Consider the following 20,555-nt stretch of genomic DNA (forward strand, 5'->3'; position numbering starts at 1 on the left):
GATCTTATACTGTACTTACAGGATGTAGAAAACATACTTAGTTGTATAGTAGATATACATGAACTTAGTATAAAGTTACTGGGCCATATAGAAGACATTGTAGAAATGACAGATGAAGGCAGTCCCCACCCATTAGTAGGAAGCTGTTTTGAAGACTTAGCAGAGGTAAGTATGTCATTATATAACAAAAGAAAGTCTGTTTATAAGTCTACATTTACATTAAAAATAGGTTTATAATTCCTATTTCCAGTTCAAGTCACAGGTGATGGTCCACACAACAGTGGGAAATCTGTCAGTAGATCTTATATTGTACTTACATGGTCCACACATAGGGAAGATAAGATTTACTTAATATATACTTTTTGTGAGATCTTGTACATTTATTTCTCCATATTTAACCCTGTCATTGTCAAGACAGGAAATACTTTCCTGCCTTAGACAGTTTCCTTAAGTCCCATATGCAGTATCCTTAGCATCCTCTCTCAGAAAACCAATTATTTTATGATATGTTAATTAAGTCTCAATAGAAAAGCTACACAGAAGACAAAAAAAAAATCACAGTTTGTTGAATAGACTATTAAAATTTTCCTTCATTTTCCCATTACATGTCTGGATAAAATTATGTATCTGGATAAAACCATAGTTTTCTTCATGCCCTTCGACCAGAATTTGGATCACAACAAATGTAATGCAGAGACACACAACTAGACCCTGTTGCTCTCTGCTGAACTGTTGGGGATCTGTGCATATCAAGATGTTCTAAAGCAAAACGATTGACAGAGATGAGTTTTCTTAACTATATATCACAAAAAGGAATTTTGAAGTGTTTTTATTGTGAGTCACTAAAATTCCTCAGTATATTAAACTTTGGTTATAATATGATTTTATTTACTAAAAAGGTATCTTATTATACACCATGACTGAATTAATATTTCTTTCCCTTTTCTCCACAGGATGTAGAAAACATATTTAGTCGTATAGTAGATATACATGAACTTAGTGTAAAGTTACTGGGCCATATAGAAGACACTGTAGAAATGACAGATGAAGGCAGTCCCCACCCATTAGTAGGAAGCTGTTTTGAAGACTTAGCAGAGGTAAGTATGTCATTATATAACAAAAGAAAGTCTGTTTATAAGTCTACATTTACATTAAAAATAGATTTATAATTCCTATTTCCAGTTCAAGTCACAGGTAATTAACTTATAAATGCATTTTTGCTCTTTTCCCATAGAGTCATTGTCAACATTTATTGTGATCAAACACAGAAAAAGTTGTCTTTCCCAGATTCACAGAGGAGTAACACTGCAGCCAGTCCTAGTGCCTCACTGAATCATTCAGGGACTGCCTAGTACAAAATGACAGAGTTGTCTGCTGGGCAGTGGTGCACTTGGGAGGCAGAGGCAGGTGGATCTCTGTGGTTCACGGCCAGCATAGTCTTCAGAGTGAGTTCTAGGACAGCCAGGGCTACACAGAGAAACCGTGTCTCAAAAAACAACAATGAGAAGAGTTGTTCTTATTTGTAGTCATTATTTAGCAGATACAAGAAAACAACACTAAAAAAAAAATTAGGTAAGTTCACTGTAGCGGCTTAGAGGAAAGATGAGCATTTCAGTGCTGTGACAGCCGTCAGAATATAGAGCCTTAAAGGCAAAAACTGCATGTGTTAGAAGATACTCAGTAAGAAAGTAGGGAAGGCAAGATGGCTCCACCCATAAAGCACTGTGCAGACTCGACAGCCTGAGCTTGGTCCCTGGGTGAGGTCCAGCCTAAGAGTTCAATCACTAGAACTATGGTAGAATGAGAACTGAATCCCAAAAGTCCTCTGACCTGCACACACCTGTACACACATACAGGTACACAGTGATGATGACCCACTTGTACACACATATGTACACACATACATGTACACAATGATGATGATGAAAAGCCTAACTAAAAGTATATAAGACCTTTGTTAAGAAAAATTGTAAAATATTTAGATTCATATAGGATGTATGAGTAAATGGGAATATATTATGCTATGTTTATGGATGGAAAAACTCAGTAGTTCATTAAAGTTAACAGTCAGTGTACAGCAAGTTGTCTTTAGTGTCTAAGAATGAGTGTGAAGCCTGGATTATGTTGCAAGTTCTAGGATAGTTTGTACTAGCTACACAATGAGAATTCCTGTTCTGAATTTCTCACCCACCACTTGCCACCCACGCCCATGTCAGAAAAAAAAAAAGAAAAGAAACAAAATTAATTTAGAGGAACAGCAGACCGAGGAAACCCTCCATTACATATGTAGATTTATTGAATAGTAGTGTCAGAGTGTAGTGTTGCTACCAATATAGACAGACAGTGGAACAGAATGGAATTACAGAGGCTTGGCATGTGACACGGATAGCATTAATCAGTAGAGAGAGAAAAATTAATAATTAAAAAATTAGGAGTTGAACGAAGATGTAAGGAAGCAGGATAGCTAGGAGCATTCCCTGTCACGTCACACCTCATAGTGACCAGAGCTCCAGCTGGAAGGGATTTCAGACCTGGTATTCTATTGAATCTTAAGAAGTAGTTTAAAAACCAACACTAAAGGTAATTCATACCTTTTAGTCATTTGTCTTATTCTTTACTGCTACTACACCCTTCCTCTTGTCTCCTTTAGAATTAGCTTTTATAGAAATGAACACTTGTCAGAATCTGGAATTCTACGTGTGTGTTTCATTCACATGTATGAGGTTAGAGAACACTGTGTGAGTCAGTTGTATCCTTCCATTTTGTGGGTCCCAGGGATTGAACTAAAGTCATCAGGCTTGTCGATAGGCATCTTCTGAGCTATCTCTGTCACTCCTAACTTTACATTAAGTGGAATAGGGCACTGGATTGAGATGGGAAAGGTCCTATTTCTCTTGCTAAAATCAATAAACCTACTCTATATTTCCTCAGGGTTCATCAGTACTTTTATAGACCTAGCTACGAGACTTGCTTATTGATGACTAGTAATATTAATAATGATGTTTTGATTTTACAGTTTGGATTGTTAGTTTTGTGAAAACTACAATAGACTTTTAGATGACAGAAGCTTCTGATTTACAAAGTAGGAAAGTAAAATACAATACCAAAAAAAATTTTTTTTAGATTTATTTATTTTATGTATTTTGCCTGCATGTATGATTTTGTGCCACATATGTTCCCGGTGCCCCCAGAAGCCAGAAGAAGGCATGAGATATCCTGAAACTAGAATTATGGGTCATTGTAAGCCACTGTGAGGGTGCCTGAGTCCTCCGCAAGAGCAACAAGTGTTCTTAACTGCTAAGCCATTTCTCTAGGCCAACACCTTTAAATCTGAGAAAATAAATATCTAACATCAGGGTCTTAAATGTTCATGTCTTACTTAGTCATACCCATCTGTTAAGCTGTGCTGTTTTCTAGAACCAAGTCTGCCCACTCTTAGGACAGAGAAGTATCTTAGTGTACATTGATCCTATTACTTAGAAGAAAAAAAGTATGTGTTCTTTTACTTGAGAATATTAGATTTATTCTGTTAAATTATAATAACCACTCAATTTTCATTTGGAATCTTTAAAAGAAATATTATGTTTGTGTAGATTGGTTCATAATTTAATTTTTTATATTTTAGGTGGTGGGTCATTTATATTTTACCTTGGAGATAGATTTTTTTACACTTATTTTATTGTCTTTATTTTTAAGGAACTAGCATTTGACCCTTATGAATCATATGCTCGGGATATTTTACGACCTGGATTCCATGACCGTTTCCTTAGTCAGTTATCAAAGCCTGGGGCAGCACTTTATTTGCAGGTAGAGTGACTATTAAATCAAATTTCACAATGTCAGAAAATTAAGCTCTTAAAAAAAGTTAACTTTCTTCCTTTTTTAGTCAATAGGCGAGGGCTTCAAAGAAGCTGTCCAGTATGTCCTGCCCCGGCTGCTGCTCGCTCCTGTGTACCACTGTCTGCATTACTTTGAGCTTCTGAAGGTAAGGAAGCTCTCACTGGTATTTACAAAGCAGTCTGCTGTCATTTTTTGCCACTTTATTAGAAAATTATTATCTGAGTGTCCATATCCATTAGTGTATATTCATTTTCTTTGTCCAGCTGAGAAGCAGTTTTAAGCAAATCTGCAGAAATAAGTAAACAACATGTTTTTTCTGACTTTACTACTGAACTGTAAAGCAATTTTATCTTTAATCATGTGGCCTTTTTGCTTAGATGGATAAGATTCTTTGAGAACAACTGTGTATGCATCCAAGACTCCATTTGAGGACCTCAGTAGTTGCAGGGACTCTTTACCAGGGACCCAGTATGAAAATAAGACTAAATAATACTTAGTTCAATAGGTTTTCATAGCTCAGCTTTGCAGTTATAGCTGTTAAACTCACTGTTGTTACTATTTTAGAAACAGTGAATTTGTATACTAGTAAAAATTCTCCAATTGATCATAATTAAAATATTAAGAAGTAATGAAATTCTAAAGGATTGAGTAGCCACATAAAACTTTAAGGTTTATTAATTTATAAATAAAAGTAAGAAGCTTTGATGAGGATTTGAAAGGTTATAAAATTGAGCAGCTTGATAAGAAAAATTAAGGGCTAGCAAGATGAAACTGGCTGACACTTGTCACACGGCCTAGCAAGTAGAGTTCAATCCCAGAGCTCACAGAAAGGAGGAAAGAGAACAGTGCCACCAAGTTGTCCCTGACCTCCATGTACACGGATACCATACATGTACACACACACACATGCACGTGCGCACACATGCGCACTCACATGGAAACTTAAAGGGTAGAAAGTGGCTTAGCATGTGACACTCTTCTAGAGGTCCTGGGTGTAGTTTCTAGCTAGTTTCTAGCGCCCATGCTGGACAGCTAACAAACCACCTATGGCTACAGCTTCAGGGAGGTCCAGTGCCTTCTTCCAGCCTCTGTGGGTACATACACAGAATTCAAAATAGCTTTTAAAGAAAAGAGGTAGTTTGGTGTAGTTGTTCTTACCTGCAAACCCAGCACTTGAAGCTGTTGTGAGCCACTGTGGGCAACAGAGTTCAACTTTATCTCAAAAAAATCATAAAGGCCAGTGAGATTGTGCTTGCCACCAAGCCTAATTAGTTGAGTTTGACCCCTGGGACCCACATGGTGGAAGGGGAGAACTGACTTCTGCAAGTAGTCCTCTGACCTACCTCCATACCTGCACACAGTACACACACACTCCAAAGAAATAATTTATTTTTTAAATAAGAATGCTATTTAAATTTATCTGGGTATAGTGGATCAAACCTACAGGATGAGCATTTGAGAGACTAAGGCAAGTGGATTATTATGAATTTGAGGCTAGGCAAGGCTACATAGCGAATCTAGGCCAGTCTAGGCCAGTATGAGCCCTTGTCTTGAGAAGTGGGGGGATGATTTTCATTATACCTCTAATTAAGATTTCCAAAAATTATAGCAATGGTAATCACATTTTAAGAACACCCTTTAGGATTTAATATTTTTCTACTCATTTGAGAATGTATATCCCTAAATCATATTGCGACTTAAGTTTACATTGCAAAGTAAACAGTATATGGGTAGTGTAAGGAAAGAAAATTGACTGACAGGTTGGTCATTTGTTCCACTCTGGATTCTTTTCAGCACTGATGTACTGCTTGTATTCTTATTTATTTTGCATGTGTATACATAAGTAAATGCACTTGTGTGCACACACTGTCCATGAGGCCAGAGGACAACTTAGTATTCCAATTTTTTCTCTTTGGGGAATTGTTGTTACTCTGAACTGTCCATCTATACTTGGTAAAGAACTGACTGCATGAGATCAGGGCAGATGGAGGCACCAAATGCTAAGATTTGAGGGGCAGTTGGAATCTAGCCATAATGTATTTGTATGTTGAGTGTGTTTTGGGATTTTGTAGTTGTTGAAGTCTTTCTGCCCGCAAACTGTGGCTAGAGAAAAATCACTTGACTTTTTTGAGCCCTGGTTTCCTTTTTATAGAGTGCTTATTTCACTAGGTAGCACCATCAACTTAAAACATTGGGTGTTTTCATCACTAGAGATGTTTCTTACTGTCCGTGACACTTCCTCACCACATCTCCCACTGTCGTCTTGCCTGTCCAAATCTCTGATGTTTTCGGCATTAGCCGTCTTTATTGGGCAGCTTGAGTCCCGTCCATCACACCAACTTTGATTCTTTTCTCTCCCTTACTGGCAGCGCCTCATGATTTAATATCAGAATTGAATCTGTGTTCACCAACAAGTGTCCATTTGTAATGACATCATCTTCATATCTCTTGAATAGATAAAACAGCACCTTCTTTATATGGTCTTTGTACTTCCTTAAACTCTCAAATTGAAAGGTACAATTGGTTTCCTGGCACCTGCAACAGAAAGTCTGAATTCCTGAGCTTTACCACTTGCTAGCTCTTTAGTTTTGCCCATAAGCTTCAGCAGCCCTGGATATGCCAGTTCAGTGCAGGGCAGCATTTGTTTCCCTGTTTCTCCCATTGGCCTGGTGGAATTCCTCCCCTGTGTCCCAGCATGGTACCTGACATTTAAATCTTTTATTAAATGCTTGTTAAATAATGAGTAGCAAAAATACATATTTTTCTTAGAATTCCTGTCATCGTTGTGTTGTATTTTAAAAGAACTTGAATTGTAAATTTCATATATACATGATTATTTGGAGAACATAGAATGCCTTAAACTTTACAGATTCATAGGGTAATATTTTGCAGGTATTAGCATAATACTGTCAGATTCAGTAATATGTTAGTTCCTAGAGGTTGGGGGTATAAGGACGATATTTGTCAATGGATATAAAATTTCAGTTAGGAGTGAGGAAAGAATTAGGGTTAATCAAAATATGATTAAAATGAATTTAATGAGCTTATTCTGGAAATATTAAATCACACAGAAGTGAGATTAAGTTAAGGGGCTCTGCCTAAATTCTAGTTAGCTTATTAACACATATTACCTAGATAATGGAGGAAGATAAAGGAAACAGATGTCTGACCTCATTAGAATTTAAGTTTGCTGAAGCTTTGCTTTGTGTAATTTGCTCTTTAAAGCCCTTCTTTTATCAAAAGAAGGATTATCACATTCCTTGAATAAAATGACCATGGCTGCCAGTTGCTTGACTGCAATTCTATGAACTCAGAAAGTGTGGCTTGGGGTTGGGAAGCTAAAGATCACCTCTAGATGAGTCATAGTAAGATTACAGCATTACAGCCCACCCTAAGCTGAGGGGAAATGTATGGGACCATTCCCCTTCAGATTAGCTAGTCGCACACCAACAGTCCTCCTGTCTCTCTGAGGACTTGGGTGAATTCCTCACTGGATTCAGTCTTTCTCATGACAGAAGGAATAAATTCAACACATATACCCTAAACAAAGATGTGAGGCTAACCTCGGAAAATTACATACATACATACACACATACATACTTATGTACACATATACACAAACATACATACATATATATGAGTGTGTACTATGGTGAGTACAGCAATTAATAATATTGTATGGTTTAAAAAATGGCTGAGAGTAGATTTTAAGAATTTACACCTGAGCTGGGCAGTGGTGGCTCACACCCTTAATCCCAGCACTTGGGGGGAATCTCTGTGAGTTCAAGGCCAGCCTGGTCTACTGAGCTAGAGCCAGGACAGGCTCCAAAGCTACCGAGAAACCCTGTCTTGAAAAAACAAATAAATTAAAAAAATTTACATCTGAGAAAAATGATATTTGGCAGTACATATTGTTAAACATCTTATTTTATCAAGCACCATGTTGTATACCATAAATATATACAATTTTTGCCGGCCAGTGGTGGCACACACCTTTAATCCCAGCACTTGGGAGGCAGAGGCAGGTGAATCTCTGTGAGTTCAAGGCCAGCTTGGTCTACGAGAACTAGTTAGTTCTAGGACAGGCTTTAAAGCTACAGGGAAACCCTGTCTCTAAAACCAGTATGTATGTATATGTTTGTGTGTGTAATTATATATTACACACACAGATATATACACATACATATAATTTTACTGGTCAATTAAAAAAAGTAATTTTTTGATCATGTGTATGTGCCTGTGAGTATATGTGAGTGTGTTTGTGCGTGTGCTGTGAGTGCAGATGCCTTCAGAGGCTAGAGTTTTAAACCCCCTGGATCTGGAATCACAGGCAATTGTGAGCCTCCTGGGTGGGAATCAAACTTGAGTCCTCTGGAAGAACAGTATGTCTTCTTAATCAGTTTTTATTAATTTTAATACTACTCAAATTCAAAACATTATTTCCACCAAACTAGACAGTCCTTAGACCTGTGGACGAGTTGGAGACATTAAAGTTAATGTTTTATGAAGTGAAGACTTCCTTCTGCACTTGTAAAACTATCCACTCCCACAACATGATTCTTCTAACAAGTTTTGTTTGCTTTATTAAACAAAGTTAGACTGGATTGTTATGATTAAATATAATGACCAAGATTATGAATATTAGCAAATTGATTCAACAAAATAATTAAACAAGTTTAAGTAATATTCTGGAGAATTACTCCATTCTCTTTGCAATATACTGGGTCCATGTAACTTAAAGGAAAGTAAGTTTCTTTCATTGTAAAAGTCAGGTTAAAGTCTGTTATATATGCATTATATAGAATTAATATTTTCTTTTTTTTTTCTTTTTTTTTTTTTTTTTTTTTTTTTTTGGTTTTTCGAGACAGGGTTTCTCTGTGGCTTTGGAGCCTGTCCTGGAACTAGCTCTGTAGACCAGGCTGGTCTCGAACTCACAGAGATCCGCCTGCCTCTGCCTCCCAAGTGTAGGGATTAAAGGCGTGCGCCACCACCGCCCGGCAGAATTAATATTTTCTAAGGCTGCCATAGCATAATATAACCTTAGTGACTGAAAAGCAACAGGAGTTATTCTTTTTGCTCTGGAGGCTGAAACCAGGAGTTGACAAGGTCTGCATCTTGGAAGGGTCTAGGGAAGAGTCCTCACTTGGCTCTGAGGAGGCAGCCATCCAGGGTTCTCCTTGCTTCACAGGCAGCCTCACTATAGGCTTTGCCTCTACCTGCCTCAGGTTCACCACTTCCCATTCTTTGTGTCAGCATCCAGACCTCCCTTTCCTTAGCACAAAGTCTCCAGGTGAGTGGATTTAGTGTTCAGTCATAATCTAGCATGGCCTCATTTGATTAAACCTGCAAAGACGTGAGTTCTAAGTAGGTTTGTATGTCATTTCAGTTAATCAAGTACATTAGTGAGAAGGTCTTTGGACTGACAATCATGAACAGATATGAGCCTGCTTATTCATCTAAGTAAATGGTATTCATTTTATATTATGGTGGAGCAAAGTAGTTTCTAGAAATAAAATCATTAATTCATATGTTCGTAGATATTCTGTGTTTACTGATAAACTGAACTCATAAAGTTAAACACCACGGAGGTGGGGAAGGAATGTAACTCAGTAGCAGAATGCCTACCTACTATACATGAGGTCCTGGGTTCCATCCCCAGCACTGTAAAAACCCAGACCCTCCAAATTAGATACCATGTACAGTCTATTTTGTGTTAAAGTGATCAAGTTTTATCCTTCAGAATATTTCTGTGAATATCATTTTTGTTTTTGGTTTTTTGTGACAGGGTTTCTCTTTGCAGCTGTGGCTATCTTGGAACTCACTCTGTAGACCAGGTTAGCCTTGAACTCACAGAGATCCACCTGCCTCTGCATCCCGAGTGCTGGGATTAAGGACATGCACCACCACCGCCCAGCCTATCATTTTCCATTGGCAGCTCTTTTACACTACCCTGGGAGCTCCATTGTACGTGCATTATACTACAATAACTGCTTTGCCTTTGCTTCTCTCTGTTTGTCAGGGAGCCAGGAGTGGATGTGAACAAGCCTTACTCTTCAGCCCAGGCTGGCATAAAGCTCACTCTGTAGCTCAGCTAGCCTTAAAGTTGGGGTGATCCTTCTGTCTCAGATTCCCGAGTGTTAGATTAGTTGTGAGCCACCACACCTGGCTTCCCCAATGCTTCTTTCTAAGGAACCAAAAAGGAAGCAAGGGTGTGAGTGGCTCCTTTCCTGTGAAAGGATAAATTTTATCATCTGTAGAGGACCTACACATTTTCATTATGCTTTACAATATGATTCCTTAGATGACACTCAGTGCGAATGCAATATAATCTTAGAGACAGCACTGGGTAGGAAGTTTGAGTGTTAGTCACACCATGGATAGTAACAAGAGAATGCTTCTTTGTTGTCATTTGTATATGAATCTACTGCTTTTTTCCTGTGGCAACAATAAGCCACCTCTTTAAGGATAATTAGCTTCAATTATTTTGCATCATTTCCCAGTTTAAATCAACTTAAATAAAAAGAAAAGAATGCACATACAGAAAAGGCTTTATTAGTTGGGTGTGGTAACCATACACCTTTAATCCCAGCATTCGGGAGACAGGCAAGTAGATTCTTTTTGAGTTGAGGCCACCCTAATCAACATACAGTGAGACTTCTCAAAAAAAAATGTCTTTATTATACCAAAATGTTGGATGCTTGCCTGTTAACTATGAAGTTAAAAATAACATTTAAAAGTATTTCATCTGAAAACTTTATGGATTCCAAACCACTTTGGGGCTGGGGTGTAGCTAGGTTGATAGAGTGCTTTTCTAGCACTGGATCCTATCCCCAGCACTGTACAAACCCAACATAGTGTCACAGACTTCTAATCCCTGCACTTAGAAAAGGGAGACAGGAGAATTGAGAGTTCAAGGGCAGCTGAAGGCACACTAGACCCTGTCTCAGAAAAGGAAAGGAAGAAAAAGGGGGAAAAATATGTTGGTTTGTGGTTTTAAAAAATACTAATCGTGGAGAGATGACTCAGTGGTTAAGAGCCATTGCTCTTCTAGAGGACACAGATTTCATTCTCAGTACCCACATGCCAGGTGATAACTGTCTGTAATTCCAGTTCCAGGATGTATGACATCCTTTTCTGGTCTCCAAGGCACATGGTGCAAAGACAAACACACAGCTAAAACACACATATACATAAAATAAAAACACAAGCAGTACTTTTTACATGCCAATATATTCCACGTGCAAAACACAAGCTAAAAGGTACATAAAAGACTCTGGAACATTTTTGAATAGAAAATCAAATGATCTCTGGACAAGTTTTTCTTGTATCTGCTTTATATTAGAATTTTGTGCATTAGGCATATTTGCTGAATTGGTAATATAAAATACCAAGCACAGGAGCTAGAGAGATGGCTCAGTAGGCTCACTTGCTGCTCTTCCAGAAGAGTTGAGTTCCCAACATCCAAGTAGGGTGATTCAGAAACACCTGTAACTCCAACACCCTCCTCTGACCTCTGAGGGCACTGCACTCACATGCCTAAATCCACACCTGCCCATCCACCCCCCACAGGCACATAATTTAAAAATATATCTATAATCAGAACAAAATACAGAGGGATCAATATTCTGTCTAATTGTCAAATCTTGCTCTGTATGCTACTGACTTGAATGTCTTTAGACTTTACATTTTTAAAGACTTTTAAAAACACATATTCATTTATTCACGTAGAGTGTATGAGCAGAGGGATGGGGGAACATGTTGTTGGAGGTCAGAGAAACATCTAGAGGAGTCAGTTTTTTCCTCCTACATGTGGGTCCTTAGGATTGAACTGAGGTCATTAGCCTTGGCAACAGATTGACTTGCTAAGTGATCTTGTCAGCCCTGAACTTTATTTTTTACTCTACATTTAAAGAATATCTATGTGTACCAGGCAGTGGTGGTACATACCTTTAATCCCAGCACTCCAGAGGCAGAGGCAGGATCTCTGTGAGTTACAGCCCAGCTGGTCTATAGAGTGAGTTCCAGAACAGTCAGAGCTACACAGAGAAACTCTGTCACAGAGTGTGTGAGGGGTGCGGTATCTCTGTGTCTGGTGCCATGCTAAAATAAATCCTATGGGAGTCAGAAGCACTTCTGTGGTGTTTCTTTTCAGGACAATGAATGCTGAGAGAGTACATGTTACTGCTGAGTGAGTACAGATAGTAACAAGATATATTCTGGGGCTGTTGCTCAGGCTGACCTCAGATGCCCAAGTGCTAGAATTACATGTATGTGCTACCAAACAAAACAGTAAGAACTGCTTTTTTCTTCAGAGACAGCTTCTCAGGTATCTGAGGCTGCCTCTGCTGCTGAGTACTGGGATTACAGACATCTGCCAACATGTCTGCTTTATATGGATCAGAGAATAGAACTCAGGGCTTTATGCGTGCTAGGTAAACACAGTACCAGTTATATCCTCTGCCCAGAAAAACATTTCAAAAATAAAGCGAGAGGCTGGGGAGATGGCTCAGTTGTTAGGAACACTTGTTGCTCTTGACGAGGATGCAGGTTCAGCTCCCAGCACCCACCTGCAGCTCCAGTAGTAGGGGATCGGACATTTTCTTCTCATTTTTGTGGGCATAAAGCACACATGTAGCACATGTTCATATATACAGGCAAAACACCCATACACATAAAATCTAAACAGATGCACTTATAGAACATTTAAAATTATTGAAGTAGGAAAAGTTGAATGAATGTTAATTTTATCCTTAAATAAAGTGAGGTTATTGTTTTGTCCCTTTGACTTCACAGCAGTTAGAAGAAAAGAGTGAAGATCAAGACGACAAGGAATGTGTGAAACAAGCTATAACAGCCCTGCTTAATGTCCAGAGCGGCATGGAAAAAATATGTTCCAAAAGTCTTGCGAAACGAAGATTAAGGTGAATGAATATTCTCTGTAAACTCTCTTCCTTTCTATCCTGAAGCTGTGGTATAAATTCAGGGGCCTCAGCTCCCTCCTCAAGTAAACAATGAAGAGAACGATGTCAGTGACACGCTTGGTCTTTTAGAGGAAGTGACATCAAAGCCAGGAGAATTTGTATTGTTTGAAAAACCTTTCATATTTGTGCATTTTCCCTGCATACTCCCAGACAAGACCTCCTGAGGAGCAGCTGGTGAGCTGAAGGAGACGGAGCAAAGTGTGCCGGGTAGATTAAGCCACAGGCATTGCTATGCCAAAGTCCAATTAAAGGTGTTGTTTAGTTCAGGGACTATAACTCGAGACATTATTTCAGATAGCAGCTCTCTCACTTTCCTAATTAGAACGTGCTATGTGCTTTTATCTTTGGGTCTTGTTCCTTTAAAAATACTTAACAATTTTCTTTCATCTCTTATTTTTTTTACTATATTGGGCTATTTTTGATATCTATCTTTCTAAATATTTAGTACTCAGGAAGAAATAATCTTTTGTACCTGAATTTATATAGTTGACTATCACTGTTATTTTTATAACTCTGAAAAAATGTCTGTGTTGTTTTAATTTCCAGAGCTGTATTATTACATCTATTTAGGGAATTAGTAGGCACCATATCAGAGATGGTTTAAGTTATATTTTGCCCTGCCTCCTTATCTGCATGAACTGTACATTCTGTCTCTGTGTACTAATAGTGTCTCTTCCTTTACCCAGTGAGTCTGCGTGTCGATTTTATAGCCAGCAAATGAAGGGGAAACAACTAGCAATCAAGAAAATGAACGAGATTCAGAAGAATATTGATGGCTGGGAGGGGAAAGACATTGGACAGTGTTGTAATGAGTTCATAATGGAAGGAACTCTTACACGTGTAGGAGCCAAACACGAGAGACACATATTTCTCTTTGATGGCTTAATGATTTGTTGTAAATCAAATCACGGGCAGCCGAGACTTCCTGGTGCTAGCAATGCAGAATATCGTCTTAAAGAAAAGTTCTTTATGCGAAAGGTACAAATTAATGATAAAGATGACACCAGTGAATACAAGCATGCTTTTGAGATAATTCTGAAAGATGGAAATAGTGTTATATTTTCTGCCAAGTCTGCCGAAGAGAAAAACAACTGGATGGCAGCACTGATATCTTTGCAGTACCGAAGTACCCTGGAGCGAATGCTTGATGTGACAATGCTGCAGGAAGAGAAGGAGGAGCAGATGAGGCTGCCTAGTGCGGATGTGTACAGATTTGCAGAACCAGACTCTGAGGAGAATATTCTATTTGAAGAGAACGTGCAGCCCAAGGCTGGGATTCCGATTATTAAAGCAGGGACAGTGATTAAGCTGATCGAGAGGCTTACATACCACATGTATGCAGGTAAGAAACACGAGCGGCTGTCTTTCTTTGTTCAAAGTGATTGTTTTGATGGGTGGGTTATTATGCCTGAAATAGATAACTAACAACAAGCAAAGACCTTTTTTTATTTTGTTTTGTTTTTTGTTTTTGTTTTTTTGAGACAGGGTTTCTCTGTGTAGCCCTGGCTGTCCTGGAATTCACTCTGTAGAATTACTGGACTTAAACTTACAGGGATCCACCTACCTCTGCCTCTCTGAGTGCTGGGTTAAAGGCGCCACCACTGCCTAGCTGCAAAGACCTCTAATAGAGAAGCTTTGACCAAAACCTTCACTCTATTTCTTTGAAGTCTTTACTTCTTCTACCAGATTTTCAACCATTATTTTAAACCTAGAGTCACAGTTACAAAGAGAAAAGGTCATTTGTCTAAAGTTAGCCAGTAAAGGAATAGGATGAAACATCAACATGAGTGTATTCACTTATTATCAAAATTGTGCTGATGGCAAAAGTATGTACAGTATTGCCATTTCTAAATATAAAAATATATAGTATTGCCTTTTCAAAATATAAAAATATATATAGTATTGCCTTTTGTAAATATAAATATATATAGTATTGCCTTTTCTAAATATAAAAATATATATGGCATTGCCTTTTCTAAATAAAATATATATGATACTGCCTTTTCTAAATATAAAATATGTACGGTATTGCCTTTTCTAAATATAAAAATATATACAGTATTGCCCTTTCTTAGTCTCCATTCTGTGTCTATTCAGGAAATCTGGAAACCATTTTCAGTATTCTGTTCTTAGTGTTATCTATGCAAACAGTTTTATCTTAGCAGGTTTTAATGACAGACCAATCTGAACAACCTAGAAAGATGCTAGGCAGGGTTAAATGCTGTGGTAAAGAGGTATGGGCATACGCAAGTCAGTCATTTCATATGCTCCAACACAGTAGGACGTCTGATCATTGACACATCTTAGCACCGAGGTGGTGTAGACAGCACTGAACTCATACAGTGTCCCTTCATGTCTCAGAACCATAGTTTTTCATCTCAAAAATTAACATCAAAATAGCTACCTTAGTGTTTTGCTGAAAAGCATAAATGAAATACCGAATGTGAAAGCTATTTAATTGTAAGTGCAAATTTTTAAAGAATGTTTTTTCTTTAAAAGACGTGTGTGATTTAAAGTCAGTATAACTCATAATACAATATTCTTAGGTACCTGAATGTGGAAAGTAACCTCTTTCCCCATATGTCCCGTTAAATATATTCCTATTTTTAGGTAATCCATGTTTCTGGAGGAAAAAATATTTTCCCATTTTTTTTTTTAAACAAATCCTATAAGTGGATTCCCTGTTTCCTTTGGAAGTTTTTTGGTGCTAATGAGATTTAAAATAGCCATTTGTTTATCCACTTAAGTAAAACTGAATAGAATAGCACTTAACAAGGCTTTTTCTGTTCACTTTAGTCAGTATACAAGCAGAGCTTTATACGGCGGGAACTACCAAAGGGAGAGAAGTTAAATTTGAGTACTATTTTATATTAGCGTTCTCAAGCTACTTTATAATACAAACATGCCATTATCCACATATCTCTGGGATATAGAAGTTAGAGTTTAGTTTTGCTGTCTGTTTTTTGGACTCCTAACAGGTAGATCTTTGAGAACCTTTTCCATAGTAAATAGATAGCATTTCCCAAGGTGAGTTTTCCTTACTTTTTAGTCACACAGTAAAGTGACGTGGCTTCTCTGAACACGAATTATTAAGTGGTAGTGCACAGTGTCTGAGACTTGTTGAATAATAAAAGAAGACTCATCTGGGGTTCCAGTTTTACTCTAAGTTGTCACCTAGAAACTTATATATGCATTGTGTTTATTACTCAAAAATAAAAAAGTATATATTAAAAAATTTAAGCTATTCTGTACTTATATAAAAATAGGTTACCTTTCTTTTTACATAGAAAGCTGTTTTTAAGAGTTACAGTTTTCTGTAATTATTATGACCTGTCTATTCATTTGATCTTCATCAACCTGCTATATACTGTTTAACATTCCAGCCAGGCAGTGGTGGTGCACACCTTTGATCCCTAGCAATTGGGAGGCAGAGGCAGGCAGATCTCTCTGAGTTCGAGGCCAGCCTGGTCTCAGAGATACACAGAGAACCTTATCTCTAAAAAAAATGAGGGGGGGTAGGGAGAAAATTATAAAATTATAAAAATACTTTGTTCACTCAAAATTTGTGGATTTAAAATATTGTCTTTGTTTTTAAATCCTGTGAATCTAAAACCTGTTCATTTTATCCTTAATAGTGTTTGCTTGTTTGTTTTCTAAGAAAAGGACAAAGCAAAAACCATATAAATCACAAGGGAAAAAAAATCAACGTTTGTATTGAATGGCATTCTTAGACTATGTAGAGTAAATAATCTCTTGTATCTTCCCTCTGAATATTAAAGACAGTTTATTTTCCTAACAGCACAGTCAGTGATGATCACTGGAGACTTAGTAGAGCCAAGTGTTCTTTTCTTTTTTTTTCTATCAAAAGTCAATTGCTACTTGTTTCTGTATTCTGAAATCTACAATCTGTTTTTACAACATGTCTGTACATAGCGGATTTATTTAACAGAATTAATTTATGATTAGCAGTTCTAAGCTATACCCAAATACTTTTTTTGGCAAGTCTTATTTTTTTATGAATGAGTGTACTTTCAAGCGTATGCCAGTAAGCTAACAGGTTTTGTGTGTCCAGCAGCCTTCATTCTTTATGTATACAATGCTGCTAAAGTCTGTTTTTGTCATGATATTTTCACATACATCTAATGACTGCTGTCAACTTATAGCTTTTGTATAAAGTAATATTTTCTATGTTCTTTTCTAATATAACACTTAAATTTCTAGCTTTATACAATTTTGATGAAGTTAAATTTACTGAAATTTTCCCTGATGAGATTATTTTACTCTTTTTTTTTTTTTAAGTTTTAAATCTTTATGCATCTGTGCATGTACCATGTGAGTGCAATGCTGGTGGAGTCCAGAAAGTGTCAGATTCCCTGGGCTGGAGCTGTAGATAGGACTTTGTTAGGAATCAAACCCAGGTCCTCTGGAAGAACAGACTAGTGCTCTTAACCTCTGAGTTATCTCTAGTTTGTTTTACTTTTAAAGTTTAAAAAAAAATTTAAATCCTTCCAGTATTAAAAAAAGTATGTTATAACTAAGCTTTTTTTTTTTGACATTGTTTGTCTTGTTTTGAAATTTAATTGAATGTTTTATCTCATAATATGTGACAGGCATAGCTGGAACCCACCACCAGCAACCTTGATGAGTTCTGAGATTGAAGTACATGAAACTAGTGTTATTAGTTTACTAGTCATTCTTTGATGTCTATGTACTGAAGTCTTTACTTGCAGTATAGAATTTTTTAATAGACCAACTACTCTGTAGAGTCCATTATTAACTTATTACTGGCAGTATAGAATGTGCTTTTGGTAGACATTCATGGATTTGTAAGACATAAAGCAGTATTGTAAGCTCTTCTCCAGCTGAATGTATAAAACGTTCTCCTGCAGTGACAACAGATGAAGTTATCACTTGTCTTCTCTACAATGACAGCAAATATAGTTATCATTTGTCTTGATAGAAACAGTAGTCTGTTTTTTCCTTTTATTCAGTCTCCCCAATGAAAAAAAGAAACTTTTGATTTGGTTAGTTTGTTATTAGGTGTTTTTGTTTAAAACATGCAGGACAAGTTGTAGCTTACACTGAAACAAAAGCTAAAATTAATAACTCACTTTTTTATTATATAGTGAAAGGCACTCTATATACTACATGATGGAATTCAACTAATGATGTAATAGCACTTAGACATCGTCTATTTTAAGTTGCTCAGACATACTGAAAAAACAGAAGAGAAAGCTGGCTTGCATATGATTAACTCTGGTTTAACTTCAGCTAACTTGATTTCTCAAATGTTACAACAATTATTACAAACAAGGGCTACACACCTGTAGTGCCAGGAACTGTACACACCCTCAGTTTATAAACAAAAGTCCAAGTCCTCTAAGAGTTGTTTAATTTGCTAGAAATCCTATCGGTTAATTACAGAATTAAACCTAGAAATTAATTGCCTTATTCAGGAGAATATATGTTCATGTCCCACTGATAGTTTCAAACTAAGTTTTAAAAAGTTAGTTTAGTATGATAACACTTTAAAAGTTATACATGATTAATAATAGAAAAAAATGGGGTTTTAATTACAATAGTTATTCATTTGGGGCAAATACAGGTGGGTATATTATGAAGAGATATAGTTTTTGTTTTTTATTGAAATAGGTAATAAGTTCTGAGAATTGTTATGTGTAGATTTGCATGCAGTTAGATCCTGCTGCTTATTTCTGGGCATGAAAACTATTCTATCACTGGCCTATACCCTTAGCTCCATCATTTTATTGACTTTTCTGATTTATTGATGGAGGCCAGGTAGCCAGGCTGGCACTAAGTTCATCAGCCCCGAATGCTGGGGGTACAGGTGTTTGCCCCCTGTATTTTTTTTTCCTGACAAAGCCCAGTCATTGGGCTGTCAGAAGAGCTCATTCTGTAAACAGAAAGCTTTCTGGAAAAATACATTTATATCTAGGTGAGTTAAAATATGCGTAACATACATGAATTATGACAATCTGAGGTAGAGTCTAATTTATAGCTTGTCTTTCATTCCCAGTGTTTTTGGACATATCAGATTTTAGGGAATTCATCCTGAATTCTAGAAGAAAAACTACTCAGTTGGGTGGATTATTTTAAATTTGGCAGCAACACAGAGAAACGGTTTCCTTACCCTAGAGTAAGCAATCACAAAGCAGTGTCACAAGGGAAAGGGGAGCGGGAAGTTCATTTCACAGAGTTGCTGTAGGAAATGAAATGCAGCCAATTCTGAGCTAGAGCAACACTGGTAGGAAGATGGTTGGTGGTGGCGGTCTATCAGTTGGGGTGTATGATAGAAAACGGGATGGCATCGAGGGAAGGATAATGATAATCTACAACACTCTTTCCTTTCTGTGGTAAACTTCTTTTGTTGAAGATGAAATTGAGAAAACTTAAGATCTTTTTCTTTGATGTATTTACTGCTATCTTTGTACTCATAAATATTCAAAATTCTACATTAGATTTGAGTCTGTATCTTGCATAAGTTCAGTTTAGGCGTCTAACTTTAAAGTCTCTGAACGATTTTTGATCTATAGGGCAGTGCTCTTCTATTTTTAAACGTGATTTTTTTAAGTGTTTGTGCGTCAGCATAGCGTCTGTTTCCTTTTTTTAAGGAATTCAAAAGTGATTGTTTATAAGTTCTTGCTGAGGAGCTTATTGTTTCTTGAGGTTTTAAATGGCTGTATTAAAAGGGAGTATTATCACATGAGCAGACATCCTGATTAACAGTGTTCCACTATGGTGGATGGGGGAAGGGTGTTCTTCATAAATAGATTTGTAATGTAATAAATATTTCATAAGTCTTATGACCTTGTCATATTTAATGTCAAGTGTTACAGACAGAAGAAGGAGAACTGATGACCTAAAATCTAATGTGCTATATTCTGAACACTAGATATACTGTAGATATAGTTCAGAGGATTTTGAAAAATGTACACCAAATAACAAAGAATTATCCATGGGTGGGGTCAGCTAGAATGCCAGCAAAAAATAGTAACCACGGTCTGGGAATGCAGCTCAGTTGAATGCTTGCCTAGCATGCATGAAGCTCTGGATTCAATCTCTAGCATACAACTCATAAACTGGTGTTGACACGTCTGTCATCTCTGCCTATAGCACTCAGGAGATAGAGGAAGGAGGATTAAATGTTCAAAGTCATTCTCAGCTACATATTGAGTTCTAGGTCAATATGAGCTATATGAGACCCCATCTCAGAAAACAAAACAAAAAACATCAAAGTAACTATAGCTTATAGTTGAAGAAACGTGGTCTATGCTAAGAGCTTGAGACTAGACTCAGTAGGTATTTGTATAAAGAAGGTATGGAGAGGAAGAAACAGAGAAGCTATGAACATGGCAGGAAAAATGTAAGAAGAATGTTACCTCTGGTGGGTTAGAAAACAGTAGGGGTTATGTCTAAGTAACACATTTCTGGAGTAATTTTTGTTGCACACCAGAAGGGAATATCAAATTGGGCTACTTTTTTATTGTGAATATTTGTTGTGCTTGTACCTTAAAGCTAAACTTTGCCTGACTTTCTTATTTTTATATTTGTCTCCTGTTTCTAAAATATCATTTTGGAATATGAATAGGTCCATAACGATGCTACAAGCAGACAGCAATGTATTAGTTTTTTTCATTGCCTGTTAAATGGAAGGAGGTACTTTATTTTCTTATAAAGTTATATCATTTGTCCTTATTGTTGTGCTTTCCTGTC

General features: G+C 37.0%; 1 protein-coding gene across 1 annotated transcript in view; it reads left to right on the top strand.

The window, feature by feature from the left end:
* The window catches only part of Sos1 (SOS Ras/Rac guanine nucleotide exchange factor 1), a 92,868-nt gene that overhangs the window by 41,952 nt on the left and 30,361 nt on the right, over window positions 1-20,555 (top strand). The window contains exons 6-10 of the mRNA XM_005360757.2: window positions 954-1,097; window positions 3,697-3,807; window positions 3,887-3,985; window positions 12,634-12,761; window positions 13,508-14,163. Coding sequence (XP_005360814.1) covers window positions 954-1,097; window positions 3,697-3,807; window positions 3,887-3,985; window positions 12,634-12,761; window positions 13,508-14,163 — 1,138 coding nt within the window. The remainder of the gene's footprint in view (window positions 1-953; window positions 1,098-3,696; window positions 3,808-3,886; window positions 3,986-12,633; window positions 12,762-13,507; window positions 14,164-20,555) is intronic.

The sequence above is a fragment of the Microtus ochrogaster genome, linkage group LG3 (genome assembly GCF_000317375.1).
Source record: "Microtus ochrogaster isolate Prairie Vole_2 linkage group LG3, MicOch1.0, whole genome shotgun sequence".
NCBI lineage: Eukaryota > Metazoa > Chordata > Mammalia > Rodentia > Cricetidae > Microtus > Microtus ochrogaster.